Consider the following 26,036-nt stretch of genomic DNA (forward strand, 5'->3'; position numbering starts at 1 on the left):
AGGGGAGTGTTAAAAAAGCACATTTAAACAAGCTTATGAATATGAAATAAGTTGTTTTTTCATTAATTATCTTTTTTTTTAATAAATCAATGAATCCAAGTCAAATTTCTGAGAATGTTCTGATGCCTCCAAATTTATGTAAAGCTTCAGAGAAGATACTTTAAGTGCACTCTTTTTCCCATCCCTCCAAACAGAGCATTTTTCTACAGTTTCCCCAGGGAAAGAGAAAAGAGTTTATATAACTCTGCAGAAACAAATCAGGGCTGGAAGATTTTTCCCTTGCTGGATGACACAGTTGTGCCATAGCACTGGGGCAGAGGAAGCGCACTGCCCTGGAGACAGTCAGAGACACTGTGGGATGCATGCACCTTGGACAGCCAGGGCAGTCTTGCTCACATGCTTCCTGTGCTTTGGTCCCAAGACAGAACTGTAGCTGAGCATTCTGTCAGCCGTAAGATGCTAGATAGCTTAGTTTCTTGAATAAGCTTTATTTTTGAACACGCCTGTTGTATAATCTGGAAATGGTAGCTATGAGTGAATCAGTGAGTTCTGTTTTTGACTACTGCAGTGTCAGGAGTTGTGGCAAAACTCTAGAAATAATTGAAATCGTTTAAATAATCGTTATGTTTTTAATTTCTTTTATCTTTGCTGATAGATTTTGAGTTCTAAACAAAAGTCCCTTTCTACATAGGACTCCTGTAAGAGATTGCACTGCTTAAGTGCTTGGTCTATAGCAGATTAATTCTGTTGAGAGAAGCAAGAGTTAAGGGTGATGTTTTTTTCCAGGCACTCTTGCCATTCCCTCACATTCCAGGAGCCACATGACATGATGGTACAAATGAGAAACATCCGCCCACACTGAAGATGATGTCTGCCCCAAACACTCTCATCCCTTGACATTTTCACTGTGACTTATAAATAACCTTCCTTCATCTGGAGAGAGTGCAATAGCTAGACAGGGGAAAAGGGTAAGAAGCGTTAAAATAAAAAGCCAAAAGGTAAAGACAAAGAAAACATACCTCCTCAACAGGTAATGATCATTGAGCCGCCTAATAATTTATACCAAATCCCAAAGTTAACTTCTGTGAAAAAGCCACTTCTACCACTTCCCTGAATAACCGCACAATCCAGCAAGCACCATGGTGCCTGTTAATTTCATTCTTTAAAATTAACCTGTCTTACAAGCCGTTGCCAAGAACACAGATGTTCCCAATTGCCTAAAATAATCCGTTTTCTTGCAAACTGAATTTTTTCATTAGAGGTTTATAAAAGAGGCTAAGGTTTTCTTCCAGACAGTCTGGTTACAGCAGTACAGTGTGGGTGTCAGTCGCAAAGCACTGCTGTTGTGCTCTCTGGATGTAGTTCTCGTGGACCTCTCTGTTTTTGAAGAAATGTCGTGTCATACTCATACCACAGTTGTTGTTTTAAAAATCAGTTTGAAGACTGTGTTGTGCCAGGGATTGTGCAATACCAGTAGTCTGCTATCTGAACCAAAACAATAGCATGGGTTTATGGAAAAGACAGATGCAGAAATATCAGCCTACATTCTACCAGCATGCCTGGTGTTTATTCACATGCTGTGTCAGATAGGATATTGGTGACTTTGCTGTGCTGGACACCTGCTGACGCTAGTCAGATTGTCCATCACCAGATGTGTTGTTGCTGTGAGGAAGTGCTGTGTCTTTTCCATGTGCTCGCGATGTTGCTATTAAGAGGCACATTTGTTCCTGGATTAGAGCAGACAGGGTTGTCATCTGACACCCTCTTCACTGATGCAAATAACTAGGTCCCCAGGGAAGCATCAGCTAGACCTCTCCCGTGCTCCTTAGCTTTAAGTGTGTACAGAGTTTAATTTTTTCTACTGCATAGAAGAAAAAGATATAAAAGAGTACTGTCATAGCCCTTTCTCACATTCAGACTGAGAAATGAGATGCTACTGGGAGTGTGTGTAGTGCTGGCGCCCTGGTGCACCCCAGCCAGGAGCCTCTTCCAAGACAGTTTTTCCTCCATACCGGCCAACTTCTCTCTGATTCTGAAGTGCAAGCGTCTGTTGTTGCAAATATTCTGTGCAGCACAAACTGAAGTTGTATGTGTGCATGATGTCATGACAAACAGTGTACTGTACTCTCCAAACCTCAGTTAAGGGATTAGTCCCACCCTAATTGTGTCATTGTGCCTGCATCTCTTTTGCATCTGCACTGCAGTGAGTTGTTGTATGAAATAAATATCACTATTTTAAAAGAAGAACTTTAGATCAGTACATTTAGTACATTCATTTACTACCTGCTGAGATGGTCACAAAGGGAGAAGTGATGTTTTCTGTTACTTTCCTGTGGCTACCAAAAATGCTGTGGAAGACAAGAGAAGCATCACTAGGTTGGGTGACATAGTGCAGCAACAATATGGGTTTGAGAAAGATACCAGGGTTATCTCGGAAGCGGTTCTTCCACTAAAAATTACAGTTACTGGTATTTGCTTTCAGTTTGATACAGAACTGCTGTACAGAAGCTTTTGTACCTGGCTTCCTACCAGAACTCCCAGTCACAAACTTCTGTGAAGAAGCAGTAGTAACTTCTAGAGAAAAATCTGTAATCCTTTCCATAGCTGCTTAAGGAGGCACTTCCTTCGGCTATTGATCAAGGCCTTCCTTTCTATTAGGGACAATGAGGGCACCTCTAAGCAGTGTCTCTGAAATTTTCCATCATTTTCCTGTGTTGTTGCTTCCTTGTTTGGGCTGCACATCCATTTGACAGAGAAGCAGGGCAGCAATTCTGACCCAGTTTTCTCACATCGTAAGTCTCAGATTGCTTAAACAGCAGTAATTTAACAGGTTTTCTCAAATAATTAAATATGAAAGGTGATATTTTGCACCATAATGAAAGTTTATCATTAGCCTTGATAGAACCAAGATTTCCTGACATTTTGAAAGCTCAGTCCTGTTTATACTGTACTTTAAGCTTAGTTCTGAACAATGGAAAGTAAAGACCATCCAAATAAGGTTTAATTCTGAGCCTATGCTTGAAAATTCCACTTGTTGTAATGATAAACTGTATAGTTACTTATTAATATTTGGAAAACTTTTATCAGACTAATTGAAACAAAATAAGCTGAGAAAAAGTGCTTAGTCCAATAATTACTTTACCTTGAAAGATCATAAGAAATAATTGTTGGAATTTTCCCCTTTAAGTGGTAAAACAAATAAACTCTGTGTTCTATGTTGAACTGATCTGGATGGATCATCGAGTTTCAGAATATTAAAAGTACAGTATGGAGAGTATGTAAACACACTGCTAGCATGGGCAGAAACATTCCTATCCTTAAATAATTGTTTTCTTTATTCATGCAATTACAAATGCTGGGGGAGTGCTGATTTAAATGTGGGGCCCCCGACATAAAGCACTGGATATAAAATGCATGAGCATTTCTTCAGAGCAGCTTAGCTGAAGTTTATCATGACCATTCAGCTATTGCCTAGCAACTTGTGAAGGCCATCAAAGAGTTCTTTGTCCGTTGTTCTGGCAAAAACATTTCCTCACAGATATCCTTATCAGTATTAAGATCAGCACAAAAACTGATCAAAACCAATTTTGTTGCATACGAAGGTAATGCTCACTTAAGTTTGCAGCAATTGTAAGCCTGCTGATACCAATGTTGTGAAAACTGAGGGTAGTCATGTTTCCAGCTTCTAGCAAAAGTGTTGTTTTCTTCTCCTTCATTTCTAGCTTTTCTATAAGAGCATAGCACAGAAAGCATCAGATGTTGTGAAATTCTTATTTTCCTTTTCTTTCTCAGAAATATGTATATTTAATTTTGTAATAATTTGAAGCTCAGTTTCTCATTTATCTTTCTTACCTAATTATGAGCTATTGAGAAAGGCTTAAAAATATTTTTACTAACAGAGGGGTAGTAAGTCAGTGAATCAATTTCTATTTCTTCTCTGCTGCAGTCATTCTTAACACTCTCAGACACAGAAGTGCAATTGATTTTGTTTCTGATCAGCAGCAAATACAATAAAATTGCTTTTATAGTGAAACAGATGTCATAATCAGCACTTTCAGTACATTAAATTGTCATAACTATTATTCAGTGATCTCCTTTTGCTGAGTAGGGGGGATATCATTCCGACCACCTTCTTGTATGTGCTGAAAAGAAGGAACAATGAGTAAATTTTCATTTCCCAAATAGATCGTTTTCCCTGATGTGCACTGGAGGAACTTGTTTCTTTTTTATTTTTAATTGTGCTGCTTTGCTCTTGTACATCTGGTGGATCTGTGTTGTATGTGTCCCTCCTCTTTTCTGTCCCAGTATGTCCAGTATCACCCTTTGACACCATGCTGTCATAAAGCATCCTCTGTGCACCGATCAAGACGATATAATTGAGCGTGGTGTTATTGTATGTCACTGGTCTACATAACCGCACATAATGCACTGTGGTAACTCTTGGCAACCACTGACTTGTTAACAGTGAGCATTGTATACTGAACACCACTGAAACCCATTAAGACTCTGTGAAAAATGTCTTTTCTGTATCGGGGTTTGCTGAGCAGAGCTCTGTATGATATGACAGATAACACTCAAGTGAACAGAATGTCAAGCTCAGTGCTGAAAGCCCCTGCATGTGTCTGCTTGTGCTTTCACAGACACAAACCCAACTTTTCAGATTTCGGAGCCTCAAGCAGAGAAGTCCGAAGCGCCTGAAATAAGTGGGCTTGTTTCTAAAAAATGCAGTGATCTCATCCTGCTTGTGTGCATCAGCATCCCTCAGAATCAAGCCCCTCTTTTATATCTGTTCACGCACAAGTAGAGACTTTATGAAAAAGTTGACCCAGATGCTGAGAAGTCAGCTTATGCTCTCTGCCTCTCAAATGTAGTAGATAAAACCAGCAGAATGGCATTGCTTGTGCAAGCAAAAACGAAATAGTTAGTCGTGGTGGAAGAAGGCTTTCATTTCGGGGGGTTCCTTTCATTTGTCAGGCGGGTACTCACCAAATGATCATTGGGCTCTCAGGTGCTGGTGTGCTGTCTCATGGTGATTAGTTTCTAAAAATCAGGTGTTTTCTCTCCTGCTAGTTGGTAGTTGGTAGTTGGTGCAATCTGTTGAACCACAGATTTGATTATCCAGACTATTGATTGTCTTGCAAAGAAACAATTTAAGCACCTGCAGTTTCACCTTTCCTTCAATTAGAGAGTTGGTCTTTGGATGTAGGCAGTGTTACCCAGCCCATGCCATGGGGGTTGGGGAATTACCTCTGTGTCTGATCTGTACATAAACAAACACTGTAATTATTTTTCAGTGTTGCTATGAACACTGCAGTTTGCTCTTCAGATTTTTTCTTGTCACATGTGAAACTGCTTTGCTTTATTAGAACTCTGGCAGCCCACAAACCTGTGACATATTTTTCTGGAAATACTTACAAAGCAAGACATACTTGTGGTTGGATGCCGTCCACTTTTTCCTTAGCAAAGGGTTTGTTCAGTAGAGGGGCTACAATAATACTTAATTGTTAATGCAAAGTACTGTAGACACAATACAGTCTGAGTCCCACGGCGGTGGTGCCTGCTGGCATGTAGCGTGCAGCTTGCTTTCTGAAGGCCAATAGCATTAAAAGGAACTAGGAAAGTTATACTTAATGTTTCTGTGCTGCAACAGAAAAAAAAAACACCAAACATGTGATGAAGTGTGATTATAATGAGATGTTTGCGTTACAGCTTATGTATGGGGGTTCACCACTTCTGATCAATTTTATGCCAGAAATGGTTAGACAAAACTGACTGACCAGCATCCTTAACAAAGCTGCAGCTAAGCATTTTGGAATGCTCATGTGTTGTGTTTTGAAACTCTTTTCCATTTGGTATGAGGCTTAGCGGTAATCAGCTCACTACTAATTAGAAATCATTCTGTGTTCTGCGCTGCATTATTACACCAAATTATCTCAGACCCTAAGAATTTTTACATTCAGGGGGAAAAGCTGCTGCAGTGCCTTTTGTTGTGTATTTCCCTAACATTAAATTTGAAAATAAGAATTTGCTGTTTTAGAGCAGCCATTATGGAGGAAGCAAAAGCCATTATTTTGTTGCATTTAAATTACTTTCTACTTTCATTTCTCTTTATTGATACAATTGGTGAAAGTGAGGGGAAAAAAAAGAATTCTTATCCCAGAAAATGATGGAGCTCTTTATAATACCAAGGGATTTGCATTTGTCTTTGTAATAGATCTTAAAGTGCTAGTGGGAAGGAAGCCTGAAGGTAGCATCCCATGGAGCTCTTATGTTCCATGTGAATTGGCTACGGAAGTACTTGTTACAGAGCTCAGGATCAGCTTCTAAGTACATCTAGAATGCACTACTACTAGAATATAAAAGAAACTCACTACTCAGGGGCCTGGGAATGCAGGCACAGAGATGCAGGTTTTCCTTGTTTTTGTTCTATTCTCCTGATGTTGGTGATATTTTCATAAACGGTTTTTGTTATCAGTATTTTGGAAAATGAGTCATCGGAGATCCAAAAGTTTAACATAACTGTGCAGAAAAGCTCTTTATATTTACGTGCTGACAATCTTGCTTATGGTTGCAGGTATACACTGTGACAGCGTTTGTGCTGAGGGACAGTGGGGACCAAATTGCTCACTGTCTTGTTACTGCAAAAACGGGGCGTCATGCTCTCCAGATGATGGAATCTGCGAGTGTGCACCAGGATACCGAGGCACCACCTGTCAGAGAAGTAAGGACAAAGTAAAACTTTCTATAACTAAAACTGCATTGCAACTTCTGTTTCTTTCTCTCTCACGTGGAATAAGTAAGATATAATACCTCATTAGCTTTGTTAATTGCACTAGGAAATACAACAGTCCTCAATGGGATCTTTCAGTTGGAAAAGTGTATGAATGAACAGAAGGGTTATCTGAAATAAACAAATCATTCCAATTAGTAGCACTCTTTGTTTTTTGGTATAACTGACATACCAGAAGACTGTGCTGCCATTTAACAAAATCTGGACAGTTAGGCAGACAGGAGCCTGAGGAGGTTCATCAAGAGCAAGTGTGGGGTCCTGCACATGTGGATGAATAACCTCACACATCTGTATTGACTCAGGTCTGACCTGCTGAAAAAGTGTTCTGTTCAAGAGGACCTTGATGTATTACAAGTTGGTCATGAGCCAGCAATGTGCCTTTGTAGCCAAGAAGGTTGATGGTATCCTGGGCTACATTAAAAAGAGCATGGCCAGCAGGTCAAGGGAGATGATCCTTCTCCTGGTGGGGAGATGATGATGCTCTGCCCTGGTGAGGCCAAATCTGGAGTGCTGTGTCCAGTTCTGGGCTCCTCAGTTCAAGACAGACAGGAAAATTCTAGAGAGAATTCAGTGGAGGGCCACAAAGATGGGTATGGGCTTGATGCATCTCCCATATGAGGAAAGGCTGAGAGCCCTGTGGCTGTTCAGCCTGGAGAGCGCTGAAAGGGAATATATCGATTTATATATATATATGATGGGCAGTTGTCAAGTGGATGGGGCCAAGCTCTTTTCAGTGAAGTGAGAAAATAGAACAAGGGGAAATAGGTACTTACTGGAACATAAGAGGTTTCATACAAACATGGAAGAACTTCTTTCCTGTGAGGGTGACAGAGCACTGGAACAGGCTGCCCAGGGAGGTATTTCTCCTTCTCTGAAGAAATTCAAGACCTGCCTGGATGCTTTCCTGTGTAGCCTGCTGCAGGGAGCCTGCTCTATTAGGGGACTGGACCTGATGATCTCCAGAGGTCCCTACCAACACTTAGAATTATGTGATTCTGCGATAAATTTACTTTTATTCACATTTTGTTATGTGCATGACTTTTTGAGAAACAAACAAGGTAGGAGCCTCAGTTCTAAGGTCAGCAATTTCAAATGTGATTTTCAGTTATTAATTTTATAATGCATATTTTGGCAGGTAAATAAAACATCTATGAATTTCAAAAGCACAAAACTTTATCTTCCCACTTAATCTGGTAGGAATCATTAGCTTAACTACTGCTTTTTTTAAGCTTCCATTTGAAGCAGTGGTAAATAGCCAATAGCATCAAGCATAAGTAAAGATCATAGCATCATAGGAATGCATATTTGCATTTGAAAAAATATGCTCCTATAGAATTTAAATGCTCCAAGAGAAGAGATGCAGATATAATGAGGCAATACATACCAGAAACAGGGAGGCAAAAATATGACATACAAGTATCTACAAACAAGAAAATCTGTGACAGTTTTCTAGCAGCTTAGCTTTTCTTCAGTTTACATAGTTGTAGTTCTGTGTCAGAGGTGCTCAGAGCAGAGAAATGCAAATCCTCTGTAAATGGAGATAGCCCTACTTTCACATGGTCAAGAAGTGGGGGAAATAAGGCCAAGCAGTGATGCTACGAGGTCCTCTCCAAAAGAGCTGGAAAAGACAGAAGGTGTCATGAAGTTAGTATTATATATTACGTAAGTTATTTTACGTAATAAGATGTATTAAGTATAAATATGTAAGCAATAATAAGTACTTTTAAATAAGTTATATTATGTAATAAGTTAGTATTATACTTACCTGGCAGGTGAGACACCATGACCAGGCAGGTGGTTTTCCCAGGGCGAGGCTCATCCCCTGCACTCTGGGTGTGCTGACCCCTGCCATTTCCTCAGATGTGGGAAACTCGACTGCATCATTTGTGGTAGTGGGGGATTGTGTTCACAGAGATATGATTTAGCAGAAGGTTGTTAAGAATTAGGGTACTATGGTTACGCTGTGGTTGGACTTGGTGATCTTTGAGGTCTTTTCCAACCTGGGTAACTCTACGATTCTATTACCAAAAGTTAGGAAAACCAGAAGATGAACAGTCCACAAATGGAAAGATTTCATGCTGAAGAATGTGTTTGCCTCTTTTACTACCAAATCCCACATCAGTAGAGCATTAGTATTCCTTAAGCATTTCTAAGTAAGCTCAGTAATTATTCTCACTATCTAATCTGTAGAGACCTTACAGTTAATCGGATAACCCAAAGGTAAATATAAGATTACTTGTAAAAGTATTCCTTGTGTTTTGGAACTACGCCTAAAACCAGGACAAACAGCTTCCATGCCAGGGGCTTCCAGAGCCCTTCTCTGATGCATGGTCTGGAGGCTGGGAAGACAAAGGTCATATGAATAATTTGGACTCCAATCAGAAAGTGCCTTTTCAGTAAACAGGAAGACCTTTTGGCTCTGGTTCATTTGGAAAAGTTAGCCTCTCTGGAGAGATCTGGCCACATAAGTTGTACCAAGTGTGCAACTGAAAGACTTCAATGAATCTGAAATACTGAAAAGATTCTGAGTGAGTTTTTGTCAGTGCTGATTGCTGCTGTGAGACAATTATTTCTCTTGTTGCATCACATAATAATATAATTTACCAGGGAAAAAAAAAAAAAAAAAAAAAGGTGAAAAGGAGGGAAACAGAGGAAACAATTTCATGTAAAAGTTGTTTTATTTTTCTTTTTTAAAAGTATTTTTTAGACTGCTTTTGGCTAGAGAATTAATAGAACTCTGTATTTCTAATATCAAGCTCTATTAGAATTAGCTGATGTGGAGTTTGTATGTACCCTGTAATGAGTACAATGAATGACTAAGTGAAACGATGACCAGAAAACATTTGTACATTGTTCTCAGTGAAGTGATGGCAATTTGTCTTTCAAGTTAGGAAATGTGGAAGTCAGGGTTTAATTTGATTGTACTCATCTGTTGAAATATGTTTTTAAGGTACTGTTCTTAGAATACACATTAAAGGATATTCACGTTCATGTATGTAGAGAACATATCACATATGGCCAGATATGTATAATATATGAAATATACATGCATTGCAAACATAACACAAGTGAAATGTGGCCTGACAAGTTACAGAATGTCAAATACGTAGTCACTGAGTAGAGCACAGTAAGCTCCTGAGAAAGATGAGAAAATCTTACATGAGGGCACAGCGCTGAGCTGTGTGAATACTAACAACCACTGTTGCAACCCTTGCATATTTAGGAAGCAGAGCTAATTGGTAGTTAGGAACAAATGCACTGAAGAACTCCTGTAGAAAACGCAGGAATCAATGATAGTTTGTCCTTTCTGATTCCAGTTTGTTCCCCTGGGTTTTATGGACACCGGTGCAGCCAGACATGTCCACAATGTGTACACAGCAGTGGCCCCTGCCACCATATTACTGGATTATGTGACTGTTTACCTGGATTTACTGGAGCCCTGTGTAATGAAGGTACAAGCTATAGTAAAGACTCTGTGGGATGCAGAGACCAAGCACTGTAATAATTCTAATTCTGTTTATAAATGTAGAATCTTAAGAAGTTTCTAAGCTCTTTAAAATTTGATCCTTAAGTACAAAAAAATACCTTTCTCCAGAACACTACCATATTCTTATATACAGTACTTGAATAACAAGTACATGTAATGGGCTTATCAGAATTCATTATGTGTCACTGTTCTGTTATACTAAGAATAACTTTTCTTAATCCAAGTATAAATTGATTATTCTTGAACTAATAAAAAATATATTATGTTGATTATTAAGGAATTCTAATACTGAAATTTGTTCTTAGTATGTCCTAGTGGCAGATTTGGCAAGAACTGCATTGGAATATGCACCTGCACCAATAATGGAACATGCAATCCTATCGACAGATCCTGTCAGTGTTATCCTGGGTGGATTGGTAGTGACTGCTCTCAGCGTAAGGATCAGCATTTTTTTTCTTTATTTTTAATTAAAGGTTTATCTGTGTAAATTAATTAATGGTTTATCTGTGTAAGTTCTCTATTTGTTGGTAAACAGATACTGTGTAAGCCAGAAATTAGGGCTCCATGGTGTATTAGGAAGAGATCCTGAAGTTTTCTACATTCCATTTGCATGCAACTGGAGAATCCACTTGCTGCCTTCCACTGCCCAAAGAGGAGCTGTAGAAAAAATATACCAGAATTGTCTCAGAAAGGCACTGTGAAAAGTGGCAATGCTCGCAGGTTGTAGCAAGGGCAACTCTAACTGGATTTGTGAAGAAAATTCCTTGGTTTGAGTGGTTAAACACAGCAACTGCCCAGAGAGTCTCCAAAGTTCTCACCCTGGACGAGGCTGTGAAATTCTTATTGCTGAAAGTTGTTAGAGTATGATATTGGACTAGGTGGTGCCAGAGGTCTCTTCCAGCATAACACATAGGCATTTCTAGTGTAGTTCTATTTGTCTCTATCCGGATATAGTCTTGTTATGGTAAAATCAGTGAAGACTTAGTTACCTACTTGAAAAGAATGGCTGGGCCCTAATTTTCTTATTCTTCATTGAGCTACGTTGTTAAATAACTAAACATTCTCCATTTTCTTCTCTGCCATCTCAATAGTCCTTAGCATTTTTTAGACACTTCACTGTTTTAATGGCAGCATCTGATATAAAATTCATTCATCATAACATTTTCAAAACAACCAGTAAACCTGTATTGGTTGATGGAAATATATAAGCAGCTCTCCAGCCATGAGTACCAAAGATTATTGTCACTTGAGACTGATTACTTGCTCTGTGTTTTTTCAGCATGCCCACCTTCTCACTGGGGACCAAACTGCATCCACACTTGCAACTGCCATAATGGAGCTTACTGCAGTGCCTACGATGGAGAGTGCAAATGTACCCCAGGATGGACTGGCCTTTACTGTACACAACGTAAGTGATCCTAATTGTCTGTTCACAGTCTTACAGGGCTACAAATCAGTGGCAGAATTTTCCTTCGGTACTTTCATACTTTGTTCCTCATTTTCTCTACCTGCTGAACCTTTTTCATCCAGAAATGCAAGACATAATCTCTGCAGTTGCAGGGGAAGCCCCTGTAAAAGCACTGGCAGAGTGCCATTGCATTTGGGCTCCCTTTAGAGCCTTCTTCAGAGGAAACAGTATTTGGCCACAGGCAGATATCCCAGTGGAATTGTCTGTCATGTGCACATGCAGAATGAATGGCTGACATTCAGGTGCTACCACTGCATATACATGGTTATGGCTGCAGACCATAGCATGGTTAGTGTTAGCTATACAGGTGTTCCTCATCATGCAGGGTGATGGTGCTGTGTTAATCGTTTCCCTCTCCATAACCTCCCTAATAAATATTTTGACTATTGAGACACGGCAGTTAACATACTAACATAGCACAATTGCTGGCAGAAGCCATGAGATTAGCTTCTGGCTTATCTGTGGCTGTGATAGGTGTCTGCTGATTCCAGTTAGAAGCAGTGCAGTCACTGAGCCCAGGTGAGTGGCACAGACTATCTGTCTGGTATTTGAGAGCGAAACATTAGATATCACTAAACTCAGTTTCTTTATCATTAATAGTTATATGTATGGCTTCAGTTGGATTTATCTTCAATACAGGTACCCCAACTTTCTGCAATCTAGGCAAAACCATCATTTTTAAGCTAGGGACTGTTTTCCATTTAGTGTCTAAATGCATGTTTTTCATTAAATCAGAACTTACCTTTTTCTGCAGAATAATTTCACAGTGGCAGGAAGTAACACATACATTACAGCGCCATGGGGATGCAGCTCTGGAAGACATTCAGTCTTGGTTCTGTTGTCAGCTATCGTGGTTATTTTGCTTCCTGCTGGTGAATTATGATCTCTTTACAGTGATATGTCTTTGTCACATTGAAATGATATCTTTGTGAGGAGCTGTGTTACAATATGTTATTATTTTTATTCTTGTATGCTTCAGCATCAGCTGTGAACATTGGATAACACGTCCAAAGGTTCATCCATCGCTAAACAGACTCCCTGACAGAGTGCCCTCTTTCTCCTTAAAGCATGAAGTCCTTCATGCTACCTTTTCTGATTGTCTGCTATTTTTACAATAAACAATCTCATTTTAATGTACTTGCTGCCCAACTAGTATTCCAAATCCCTTATAACAGGGTAGGTCATCATCTGTTGTGCTGACAGAGTGTCACATTGAAATGACTTTTCAATAATATAATTAATCAGAATATTTAAATTTTATTTCTGGAGCGCCTATCACTCCTTTTTTCTCTCCTCTCCTTGTATTGCAGGATGTCCCCTTGGATTTTATGGGAAGGACTGTGCACTGACATGCCAGTGTAAGAATGGAGCTGACTGCGACCACATCAGTGGGCAGTGTACCTGCCGCACAGGATTCATGGGGAAGCACTGTGAGCAGAGTGAGTAGGAGCCCTGGTTGTCTTGATAAAAAATACCAAACCCTGCAGCTGAACTTCTGTTGTTTTGCTGGTGTTGTGATGCAGTCGTTTGGCTTCAGTGGGCATTTTAACTGGGCAGGAGCTTCAGGAGTCAGACCAAGGCTTTTTCCAAATAGATAAATACCCACAGAACTGGTAACTATGAAGACTGAATATGATAGTGGTGCTTGTTTCCTTCAATTTGTAGCAGTATTTGAGAGGTATTTGTACTACATTTTCAGTGCATTGGACATAATGCTTAAAAAACCCCACGGTTCTGAATGTAAAAATAACACATGAATGTGATTAACAGTTATTAGCGTGAAGCACAATGAAAATTATTAGATAGAAAACAAAAGATAAGTAGTACCGCATCAATCCTAGTGGATACAATTAATCTCTGCACTGTGTTTTTACACTCAAATGGATTATAAAAGCATAATAAATGGTGGTTTATTTTCTTACATGTGTGATTCTTTACCTGAGAAAATTAAGAGTAACACCGCTGACATTAGTGGTGGTATAATGTCATGCAACATTGAAAGAATTATTGAGCTCATAAGCACAGAACTCTATCAGTCTAACTCTAGCAAATGATACAGGGTGAGTGGTGCTCCCATATTACATGCATTACTGCAGTGAAAAGCAACACATTCAACACAAGGTCCTACATACACTTAATTACTGTTTCGAAGGTTTAAACTTGTGCTTGGCATCAGCACTGTGCACAGGGCTTTTTGATAGGTGAAGTTCTACTCTTGTTTTTTGGAATGTAACCAAGTGAAAGAAGAGGTATGTTGAACATGAAATTACACTTTTATCTGCCTTTATCAAGACTGCAAGATGGTTATCTGGCATGTTATCCCCATGAATTATTATAAACCAGTAATACGTAAAAGATGAGTTAGATTGTCTTAAAAAGACAAATGAATTAATGCATTTAAAAGATTCCTGAGAGACTCCTGCTTCTCAGGAGGAAGAATACCACCTTCCTCAAACCATCAGTACTACACTAATACAACAGTCTGCCCTATAACAGAGATGGGCAGAAGTAATCATTACCAGTGTAAGATAATTTAAATGCAGTTTCCTTCTCCCGCTAAATGTGTGCATATGTACACATGCCCTCAGATATGCAGACAGGTCCTCTTAAGAAAATCGTTTTAGTGTATGTGTACCACATATACTAAATAATAAGACATTGCCATCTGCTGGCCACGTACACAAACATACATGGTCAGACAGAAGCAATCGGTAGCAGGTATGGTGCTGTAGGTCTGTGATACTGAAACATTTCAGAAGCACTAACTACATCTGCTTCTTCTTTTCACTTGTGTTGTCTCCTTTTGTACAGAATGCCCTCAAGGTACCTACGGGTATGGATGTCGGCAGATATGTGACTGTCTGAACAACTCAACCTGCGACCACATCACAGGAACGTGTTATTGTAGCCCAGGCTGGAAAGGGGCCCGGTGTGATCAAGGTAGAGCCTAGATGAAGTCAAATTACTATAAGTGTTTGTTGTAAAACATAGTCAACTTATTACATGTCATTTATGTATCAGCCATTAAATTATTTATATGTGTTTAATATATAGCCTGCTATTGAATGATATGTGTATTCAATAGATTTGTATTAGGTGCCTCAGTGCTAGTTTATTGGATCAAAGCACTCAGGTGCAGATTGCATGAAATGTTTTACAGTGCTGCACTGTCCAAAGCTGCTGATAGAACATATATTTACTCTGTACCTTTGCCTACTAGATGCTCTCACTTTTTCAGCTCTCTGTATGAATCAGTTATAGCAATGACTTGGGTTGGATGGGATCTCAAGGATCCTTGAGTTCCAGCTCCTCTGTCATAGGCAGGATTGACAGCTGCTGTATCATCTACTAGACAAGGCTGACCTGGGCCCCATCCAACCTGGCCTTAAACATTTCCAGGGATGGGGCATCCCCAGCCTGTCTGGACAGCCTGTTCCAGCACCACACCACTCTCTCAGTAATAAACTTCTCCCTGATATCTGATCTAATCCTCCCTTCCTTTAGTTTAAAACCATTCCCCCTTGTCCTATCAGTATCAACCCATGTAAAAAGCTGACTTCCCTCATGTTTATAAACTCCCTTTAAGTATTTGAAGGCTAAAATAAAATCTCCCCACAAACTTCTCTAGGCTGAAAAAGCCCAGTTCATTCGCCCTGTCTTCAAAGGATAGGTATTCCCACCCTTGGATCATCTCTGTGGTCCTCCTCTGGATCCTCTCCAAAAAGAAGATTAATGCTTTTCCTGAAGGCTAAGGTTGCTTCTGCATTGTTTTTGGATGTGGTTCTTTGGCATTACAAAATGCAGTTAAAATTATCAGATACAGAAGTGAAATACCATCTTCTGCTCCTGACACGTAACCCTCCGAATTTATGCAATATATTTTCATTTCTTTTTGTATTTCAGCTGGCGTAATTATAGTGGGAAACCTGAACAGTTTAAGCCGTACCAGTACTGCCATCCCTGCTGACTCTTACCAGATTGGGGCTATCGCAGGCATCATCATTCTTGTCCTGATTGTGCTGTTCCTGCTAGTGCTGTTCATCATTTACAGACAGAAGCAAAAAGGGAAAGAAACAAACATGCCTGCTGTGACTTATACTCCTGCGATGAGGGTCATCAATGCAGATTACACCATTTCAGGTAAGTGAAATTTGAAATAGGCTTTTGCCTCTGTCTAGTTTTTACTGCTTCTCTGTGCATAGATTTTAACTGCCTTGGAAGGTGTGGCAAAACATGGTTTCTGCTAATACATTAAATTTGATGCCAACAGCTAGAAATATGGAAAGACTGCTGTAGCTAGCTGTGGTTCTCTAGAGAGGCAGAGAACAGAATACTCAAGTTCGAGACAGATGAAGGGAAGGAGCAATGCTTCTGAAACAGAGCAGTTGTTTTCAAGCTATCAAAATCCATGTAAGTTGGCATTAAATAGGCAAATGAAAATGCAGGCAGTGCTGTCTTTTGCAAACAACTGTAAAGGAAATTGGCAGGCATGCCAATGAAAAAGAAGAAAGTTATGATGCGTTATTTTAAGTTGTTCATTTTTCTTTCTTTTCCTTTTCAGAAACCATCCCTCATAGCAATGGTGGAAATGCTAACAGTCACTATTTCTCTAACCCCAGTTATCATACTCTAACACAGTGCACTACACCACCTCATGTCAACAACATGGACAGGCTGACCCTGGCAAAGGTAAAGCAGAAAAATCTAAATGCTTCTTTGTAGGTTAGTCTCTCAATTATGTTACTGTATTTCTTCTGTCTCTCATTGGATTTATTTTGCTTTCTTTGATTATCACCTGGTGGGATTCAGCATCCCTCATGTTAGTTTCAGGTTCCATCATCTATCTTTCTTTGAAATAGGCGAAAAACAATCAGCTCTTTGTGAACCTTAAAAATGTGGAACCTGGAAAGCGAGGCACCGTCATGGACTATACTGGTACACTGCCTGCTGACTGGAAACACGGTGGCTACCTCAATGAACTTGGTAAGAAAAAAAAAAAAAAGAAGAGAAAATGTTGGTATGAGATAGAAAGCAGAAATTTCCTTTGATGTAGAACATTAGTCTTAGCAAAAACAGCTAAAATGAGAACTAGTTAGTAAAATATGGGATAGAAATACAATTTGTGGTTTAAAGATTTCTCAAACAGTGTAATTCCATTCTTCAAAATTATTAGTTTTGCTTATAGAGATACTCTGTAAGTGATTTGGTACGTGTGAACTTCATTCAGAAGTCTCTGAATGGATTAACAACTGGTTGTCAGGTCCAGACCTAGACACTACAAGTTCAGGCCATTCCCACAGGTCAAGGAACTGTAGCAAGGTGACCTTGGACAATGCAGTGGACCTTGGAATCACAATACTAACAGCTGGATGCACAATACTAAGAACTTCTATGCTCTGAGGGTTTCAGGTCAAGATTAAGTGTTAACTGCAGTAGATATGGTATACCAAGACAAAAGATAAGCTTTAATCAAAAAGTAATTATTAGGTTCACTGAGGAGTAGCTGCACAAAATGTCATGGTCTGTGTCATACGTGATGTCAGAGTAAATAATTTAAACATCTCTTATGACCTTCCTTATTCAGGGAACTACTGAAAGCATGCAAGCATGCTTTGTAACAAAGCTTTTGTAACCCTATGACTGGGCACTTTCACAGTGCTTGTAAGAGAATATTTCTGTTAAAATAGAAATTAATCTCCAAGCTAATTTTAAAGCTGTAGAAGCTGTTATATAATCACTTTTATTTTACGTTAAATCTGTTATGTTTTTTATATCATTTTCCCCAGGTGCTTTTGGACTTGACAGGGGGTATTTGGGAAAATCTCTGAAAGGTGAGGTTTTTTTCTGATGCTTTTAGATGAAATGTCATTGATATTCAGTTAACTCTTCTAAATTGTCTTTGGCTACAAGTCTGCAGTACCATAGTCTTCATGCTTACTGCAGGCATTTGGAAAGCTTATCAAAGCACAGCACAGAGGGGAATTAAAAGCTTAGTAAATGCAGAACTATAATTATTATTTTCATCTTTCAAGTTATCCAGTTTTCTCTTCAGATTTTAAGTGGGAATATATTAGTTTGCATCACTTCTTGTTACATGGTTAAGATGTGACAAGAGTGACTAGATATCCAAACAAGGAAAAAAGTGTAACCAAATAAACATGCAGAAAAGAGCATCTTACAGGACAAATAAGCTCAAGGAGTGCTTTATTAAACATTGTTGTGATATACAGATGTTACACATATTCTGTTGTTTTGCAGGACTCAGGGAAGCCAAATTTAACTTCACGTAAATGAGGCACAAGTTAAAGAGCACATATCATCTGACAGGCTTAGCTTTATATTGAAGTTGCTCAGACATTTTGCTGATAGCAAGATTAAGTCCATGAAAGAGTGGAACCGTAGAGATATTTTCTCTAATTGCTTTATAAAGATTTTAGAGTGTTCTGTCTGGTTTCAATTTAAATACTTGTTTATAAGTAACTTTTTAAAACTCAGAATTGAAGAACATCTGTACAGTGGCAGATCTGTGTAACAGTGAAAATGCATTTTGCTCTGCTTAACAGCAAAATCTATCCCATGTAGAGCGTTTGTGAGTATAGTATGTTTTTCTTCTTTCAGATCTAGTTAAGAATTCAGAATACAATTTAAGCAATTGCTCCTTAAGTAGCTCTGAAAACCCATATGCTACTATAAAAGACCCACCAGCTCTTGTACCAAAAAGTTCAGAATGTGGATACGTTGAAATGAAGTCACCAGCGCGCAGGGACTCCCCGTATGCTGAGATCGCCAGCTCTGCTTCAGCCAATAAGAACGTTTATGAAGTTGGTAAGTAGAAAATCTGCTTTCAGATTCTGAAGGTTTAAAATAGGGAGCACAGGACACTTTTCCTTCCAGTGAGCTTAAGGGAGACATATGAGAAAACACACAAAAAAAAATATGGCTATCCAATTCTGTTTTCTGCTCCAAAGCTGTAACAACAAACTCGTAAGTGATGTAATTCACATGACCACCATTTGAAGTATCTTCAGCTCTGTTCTATGACCTAGAGCTACATCTGATTTTTCTTAGTTTGAACGCCTTTCTGTAAAGAACAGCAAAACATACGCTTAGCATTTAACTGCAATATAATTCAGCCCTGGATTAGGCTGGTAAATACTGAATACAGCTTGGTTAAGCGTAAGGGAGGGAGGAAAAGGTCTGTTTCATGCTCTTGGTAAGAAAAATAAAGTGTATTCATCCACAGAAGTGGTATTTTACTAATATGGATTCCAGGTAGTTGCTGTGTTACTGATGCTAAAGAAAATTTTGGAGTTTTGTGAAACAGTTGTTATTATAATGACCTTGCAACTGGAACAATGTGTATGTCACAAACTACAAGACACCACTGACCATTTCTGTCCCCAGCTAGAAATTACTCTGAAATCCAGCAACATCTGCACTGCACTGATAAGGATTTTTTATAACATCTGGATTATAATCCCTGTATTTTGGTTTTGTTTTTTAGTTTGTCTGTACACAAATATCAGATGTAGTCGTAAATATACTCATAGTAGGGCTGTGATGCAAGCTTGGAGATGTTTAGTGCAAACCTAAACAATTTTAATACCAACTTTTGTTTTTGTACCTTCAGTTCAGCACACAGCATGACAAGGAATCTTTACACTGAAGCAGAGAGAAGAGAGCATTTAGTAACACAACCTAAAATGAAGTGCAGTGCCTTCTGTTTGCCATTTCTCACACTGTGCATGTGTGCTCTCTTTTATCACAGAACCAACAGTGAGTGTTGTCCAAGGAGCATTCAGCAGCAGTGGGCGTTTCAGCCAGGATCCCTACGACCTTCCAAAAAACAGCCACATTCCGTGTCACTATGACTTGCTACCAGTTCGAGACAGCCCCACGTCCTCTACAAAGGAGGTTAGCAGTGAATGACTCCAAATGCTGAAGTGTAGCACAGTGGGACTCTCAGTGGGACAAGTGGTATAGTTGTGCTCCTTCCTTAGTTTACAAACATATTTGGTTCCTAATCTGTCCAGCAGAAAATTGCCGTACATCAAAAAGGAATCTCAACATGAGGTTTGTATCGCGTATAGAAGTGGCACATGGACAGATGCCACACTTGGGAGACCCTGATTGTTCTTCTTTTGGTGGCAGTTAATTTTACAGAAACAAGTATGCAACACATTTATACTGTAATACACAGGCGTGAAAATCTTAGTTTGTAGATCAGTTTTGATAACAGATCCCACTTCAGCTACTTTGAATGCGGACTTCATATTTGTTATGTTTCAAATACTCCTAGGACAGCATAATTTACCAGATGCCACTTCATACAGGTTATTAGTTATGTGGAACAAAAACCATATTGCCAAATTCTACCTTTCATTCTGCTCTTTAGTCAAGACATAGATATTAAGAAACGAGACCAGAAAAAGAAAGCACAACGCTGCAGTTGTTTGGGAAGTCCATCATTGGACTTTTTTGTCCATTAATGTTGGTGGGAATACCTTGTTTGAAGCTTTCAAGATGATAAGAGCATTGCATACATCAATATTATATAATGCCTCAAGATCACTGGGTACTCCAGACCCAGCACCAGTCCTCAAAAAATATTTGCTACACTTCATCTCCATATGTCGCTGTTCTGACCACTATTTCTGCCAAACACAATTAATAATCCATAACATATCAGAAATTATTTCATAAAATATGTAAATTAAATCAGTTTATTTTTGTCAGTGTGGACTGAGTGTGTAAGGAGTGGAAAAAGGTGATGATTTATGTAAACCTGACTTGCAAGGAAAGGTTTACGTTTTATAAACAGGTAGTAATAATTACTGTAATATAGTAGGGTAAAAACAGTAAAATGTTGTGATTTTTTTTTTCTTTCTTAGAAATAACTAAGCAATCTCTGTGCATACTTGTTAAAAGGCACCTTTTTTTTATAGCTGATGTACGGAAAAAACATGCTTAAGCTGGTCTTTTGCATCGCTAATAACATGACACATGTACCCTCATTCTTCATTAACTTCTGTCTCTATTTTTAAGCTGTATGTATGTGTTCCTAGTGATCTAGCTTGTAATTCCAAAAGTATTCTACTGTGTGTCCATTCTTTTTTTTTTTTTTTTCTCGCATTTTTGCCAAGTGGCCTTTATTTTGTCTGGTTAAAGAGTCCTCTGGGCAGAGAAAGAGGATAAAGTAAGGATAATGTCATGCTGATACTCCAAGAGGCAGTTAGCAATTATGTAATAGATTAAGAATTGATTTCATTGGAAAAATAAAATATCAAGGTGCTTTCATTGGGGATAATTATAAGAATGCAAAAAAAGTGAAAAATCAGACTTCTCTCTTTGAAGTTTAGATTATTCTGTTGACTATGTGGATGGAGGCCAACCTTCCAGAAGACTCCTTTCTCTGTGACCTACACAATTCATCAGATTTGCCAGTGTATCCATCCACTGAAACAAAAACTCTTAACATTTTTAGGCAGCTTGAAAATAAAATGGTTGATACAGACTAGACATTTTCTTTCAGTGGAAAGATAGCTTTAGAAACCTAAAAATCATATTCTCAGCCATAGCAGTATTATTTCTAGCCAGTATTATTTTCTAGTTTGCAGTGATACCATCAGCTAATGTGCTGGTCACATAACCCCAGCAGTCTCCACCCTCCCTTGCTTCTGCAGTTCTGCAGTTTGTTGTAAGAATTTTTCTCCATGGATTGGTGCTTCCCTTGGGGGAAGGATGTAGGTGGTTGCATCATATGACATACAGTGGGAAGCATAAAGTCCTTCTAGTCTTCTTTCTGCACTGGGGCCACATTTTGGCATGTGAGACCTGTGATGTGAACAGGAGTTGATAGATTAAGAGCAAAAACAACTTTTGGAAATATTTTTTTAAAAAGACCCCCAGACTTGAAGTGGAAAAAACATTTCTTTTATTCTTTTATCTCACCAGTCCTTGTATTTGTTGTCAGTCATCAAAGTATTGATAATTGAAAACTCTGCATTCAAGATGTTGCAAGTGTTCTCCAGACTGAGAAAGTATATGCCTGTTTGCAGTGCCCCTTAATGGTTCTGCTTCTTACTGACTGTAAGCACTGTTTTCAACTCCTTGCACATTGCTAGTCTTTGCCAGCACAAAGATTAAATGAAAGGTTTCAAAAGCCAGTCAACATTTAATCCCTCCATATTGACTGGATTTGTGTGCATGTCAGCACGTGTGGCACTACTGGTACATACACGTGTTTGTACTGTTGGAAACAGACTTTAAAATAGAATGATTTTGAAGCCATGAATAGAAAATTCTGTATTTGGCGACTGTGAGCTCACAAAAATTAATTTTCTTACTCTGTGTAATAATTTGGAGACCCCTAGATAAATAAATCCTCATCATATAAACAGTTAGTTTTCTTCATGCGCAACAGTGGATAGCTCAATACATGTTTTTTGATGTTTGAAAATTTCCAGTATGTCACATATCCCCAAGTGATATATTGAGCCAAACATTCATGAGAAGAGATGATTTTCTGCTAATACTGGCATTGGTGTATGTTCTAAATATACACATAGTCAAAATCAGCCTTTCTGTATGCAGGTAAAACTCCTGCTGTGGCATCAGCTTAAGCTGATGGAGCTGTATTTGCAGTGACTTTAGATCAGGTAAATGACTCATTAATTTAATTCATCAGATGACACTTGGCAGATGCAGAAAAGTGAATTACCAGCAAGGGTAATACATTTCTACTAAGTTGCTATCTATATAGCATTCATTTGAAAGGAAAACAAAAACAAAAAAAACACAAGGAAACGCATGCAACTTATGTTAACAGTCCTGTCTCCTTTATTAGTGTTAGGGAGGCTTGCTCCAGAGTGCATGCTGCTGTCAATGTAATGGGGATTCACAACTCAGTCCTTCTGATTATCATGGTCCCTTTTTCAGACTCAGCTGCACTCTTTAAAAAACCTAAATGCATTTCAACACCTATACTGTATTCTGGTGGGAACTCAATGAGGAAGTTGATATAATAATTTTGCAAATACTGACTACACAGAGAATTGGCTTCAACCACAGGTAAGATTGGAAAGAGATGCGTTATCTCTACATGTTCACATTGTAAGAGTGAGAACTACAGCACTGAAAATGGAGGTAGCTCATCTCTACAAACTGATTTACTGGTTGAATAATGCGCAAAGTTCCGCACAAGGTTAACAGCTGATTTTAAAGCGTGTAGAAGTATAAACATTAGGTTTTAAGTAGTATAGGTGTGTTAATTCTAGTCACTTAGAAACACAGTGAACCTCAATGGCTTTTTACTTCATCAAAAACTTTTAGTCTCAACACACTGTTACACACAAATGTTGTCCTCATCTTTCTCTACCCAGAGAATTCTCATTAGTTTTAATTGGAAATGCATATGCAGATTACAGAGGAACAAAGATATTGTTGTACTTTCTGCTGAGACAATCTGCAAAATCAAGTTCATACTGAAATTAAGTAAAAAATTAGAAGTGGGGATGCACTACTCAAAATACATCGAATTATCAAAGTACTGTGAACATAACTGGATATTTTAATTAGGTATTTCCAAATTGTAATTCTTACACTGAAGCTCTAAAATCCAGACTGACGAATACAGAGCTAATTTTGACAAAAATGCTTTATATTAAAGATTGTATATATAGTAGTTTAAATGACTGAAAACAAATGTGTGCATGTTTCTTAATTACTGTATAGAAAATCTTTCCGTTTTTGGTACATTTAAAGTAGTGCTAGAGCACTGATCCTAACTCTTCTATTTTCAGTTTTTTAGCCCACAAGACTTCACTTTGAGAAGACTGAACTGTAATATATTTTTAAAGAATACCTATTGAGTATGTCTGGCTTCTTTTTCTTAGTTGTAACAACAACAACAAAAGAAGTGTTTTGTTGTTAAAATATATCTATTTTCCAAAGATGACTGATGTTCATCATTTTGCCCTTCACTACCATTTATTTCACTTCACATATTTGTAGGTTGACATAATAAAGTTTCTAATGAAAGATGGAAAATTGTTGTTTTGTTCCTTTTTTCCTTAGGATGGCTCTTAAATTGAATGGGGAACAATGTTATCTTTGCAGAGCAGCAAGGCTGACTTTGGATTTTAAACCACTGAGCTTTTCTAACGGTTCAAACAGAAATTTAATTCATAGAATCACAGAATCATAGAATGGCCTGGGTTGAAAAGGACCACAATGGTCATCCATTTGCAACCCCCCCGCCATACGCAGGGTCACCATCCACCAGAGCAGGCTGCCCAGAGCCACATCCAGCCTGGCCTTGAGTGCCACCAGGGATGGGGCATCCACAACCTCCCTGGGCAGCCTGTTCCAGTGTGTCACCACCCTCTGTGTGAAAAACTTCTTCCTAATCTCTAACCTAAACCTCCCCTATCTTAGTTTAAAACCATTCCCCCTTCTATCACTATCCACCCTCATAAACAGGCGTTCCCCCTCCTGTTTAAACGCTCCCTTCAAGTACTGGAAGACCACAATGAGGTTTCCCCAGAGCCTTCTCTTCTCCATTTCCCTCAACTGTTCCTCACAGGAGAGGTGCTCCAGCCCTTTGGTGCCCCTGGTGCAGCCCGTTCCATGCCCACCGCCCTCTGGTGCAGACCCCATCACCAGCTGCCCCCCCCCTGGCACAGCTCCATGCCATTCCCTCGGGCCCTGTCGCCGTCACACAGAGCAGAGCTCAGTGCTGCCCTCCACTCCCTGTGAGGAGCTGCAGCCGCCATGATGGCTCCCCTCAGCTCCTCTGCACTGAGCACACACCCAGGGACTACAGACTCTAGTATGTCTTGCCCTTCGGATGCTACTAAATAACTTCATGCCCCTCTTACATTGTGCAAGAGGTGAAGCTTCATAGCGCAGAGCAGAGGGGACAACACATTCCCTTGCCCAGTGGCAGTGTTAAATGCCTTATCCTCTGCAGTGTTCTGTTGCCACATGTGCAGTCAGTGTTAGAGCTGCATGCAGTCAACTCCTGAAAAATACTCCCAAGAATCACATGATATTGTTGAAAGTTTATGAACAAGTGGGGCTGTGCTACTAGCTGTCCTGGGCTGAATGCAGCCCACAGGCAGCAGGATCAACAACACAGCTGTTTTGGTGGTACACCCAGCAGCACTACATTAAAGGTTGTCCTTGATGACTTCAGAGGTCTTTCCCAATCCATATGGTGTCACCAAGCAATGGGCTGTGACATCACCGGGTGACATTGTGTGTGTGTGAGGCTTGGAGGTCGAGCAAAGCTTTGGCTACCATTCTGATATAAGAAAGCCGAAGAGCTCATTGGGAAGACTGAGCGACTGGGTGCTGACATGACCTCTCCTCCTCTCGCAGAGTGAAATACCGCTACTGCAGTTCCAGTGAAGGAGAACAACTCATCCTCAGTTCTCCCTGTCCCTGCAGTGAGAAGACCATGGCTGCAGAAGAGGCATGGACATGTTCCATCTGCCGCCATGTGCGACACGACGTCACCTACGTGATTCCATGCAATCACGTTCTGCCTTGGCTGCATCCAGCGGTGGGCAAGGCTGAGGGACAGCTGTGAGCTGTGCAGGACGGCCACGCAGACCATCCGGGTCTGTGTGCAGGGAGGCGACGAGTACATGGAGTGCCTCATCTCCCCACCTGCATTGATAGTGCCCGTTGGCTTTGCCACCACCACTGCCACTGACCCTGACAGTGCTGAAGAATCTTTTGCACACACTCCATTACCATCCCCTGAGCTGATGGCTGCAGAGACGGAGAGAGTGGTGGCCTCCTGCCAGAGGAGCGGGCAGCGCTTTTCAGGGAAAGACAAGACATCCTCGACTCGGTGCTGCTCTGGCTGCAGAAATTGTCCAACATCCAGGTGCTGCACTGGTGCCAAATCAACTGGCTGCAGTACACGTTAGTTAGTGTTACACCTGTGCCACACTGGGCTGGTCAGGGATGCCCTGGTGCAGATCTTAGGGTGTGCTGGGATCCATCACCATTCACTGACATCGTCATCGAAGCCACCTGGAGACTGTGTGGCCGGGAGGCCTGGAGGCTGCTGGGCCTTGAAGACCCCAGTGCTGCCACAAACAGGAGGGTGGCCCCACAGCTCTGTTCAGTCCCACTGCCACCCACCAGGGGACTTTTGGCCCCAGCACCGCATGGTACGGATGTGGAGGAGCTCCCCGGCACATCCAGTGGAGCCCTCGGTGGGGGTGCTGGCAAGCTCCCCACTGTACCCAGACCTAGAAGTGGGGAGAGGAGGCATTTGT

The 26,036-nt window shown here is 39.9% G+C and overlaps 1 protein-coding gene and 1 non-coding gene across 3 annotated transcripts in view; both read left to right on the forward strand.

Annotated features, from left to right (window-relative positions):
- Window positions 1–23,793, forward strand: part of MEGF10 (multiple EGF like domains 10) — a 90,443-nt gene extending 66,650 nt beyond the window's left edge. For both annotated transcript variants that reach the window (XM_015849712.3, XM_015849711.3), the window contains exons 14-25: window positions 6,575–6,721; window positions 10,108–10,242; window positions 10,583–10,711; window positions 11,557–11,685; window positions 13,056–13,184; window positions 14,557–14,685; window positions 15,649–15,885; window positions 16,307–16,434; window positions 16,605–16,728; window positions 17,532–17,576; window positions 18,364–18,570; window positions 19,514–23,793. In XM_015849712.3, coding sequence (XP_015705198.1) covers window positions 6,575–6,721; window positions 10,108–10,242; window positions 10,583–10,711; window positions 11,557–11,685; window positions 13,056–13,184; window positions 14,557–14,685; window positions 15,649–15,885; window positions 16,307–16,434; window positions 16,605–16,728; window positions 17,532–17,576; window positions 18,364–18,570; window positions 19,514–19,674 — 1,700 coding nt within the window. In that variant the 3' untranslated portion in view covers window positions 19,675–23,793. The remainder of the gene's footprint in view (window positions 1–6,574; window positions 6,722–10,107; window positions 10,243–10,582; window positions 10,712–11,556; window positions 11,686–13,055; window positions 13,185–14,556; window positions 14,686–15,648; window positions 15,886–16,306; window positions 16,435–16,604; window positions 16,729–17,531; window positions 17,577–18,363; window positions 18,571–19,513) is intronic.
- Window positions 8,548–8,711, forward strand: LOC116652578 (U1 spliceosomal RNA). Its single transcript, XR_004305738.1, has one exon. It is a non-coding gene; the product is annotated as a U1 spliceosomal RNA (small nuclear RNA).
- Window positions 23,794–26,036: the final 2,243 nt, after the last annotated feature.

Source organism: Coturnix japonica, chromosome Z (genome assembly GCF_054131305.1).
Source record: "Coturnix japonica strain WE chromosome Z, WE-NBRP24, whole genome shotgun sequence".
In the NCBI taxonomy this organism is placed as follows: Eukaryota; Metazoa; Chordata; class Aves; order Galliformes; family Phasianidae; genus Coturnix; species Coturnix japonica.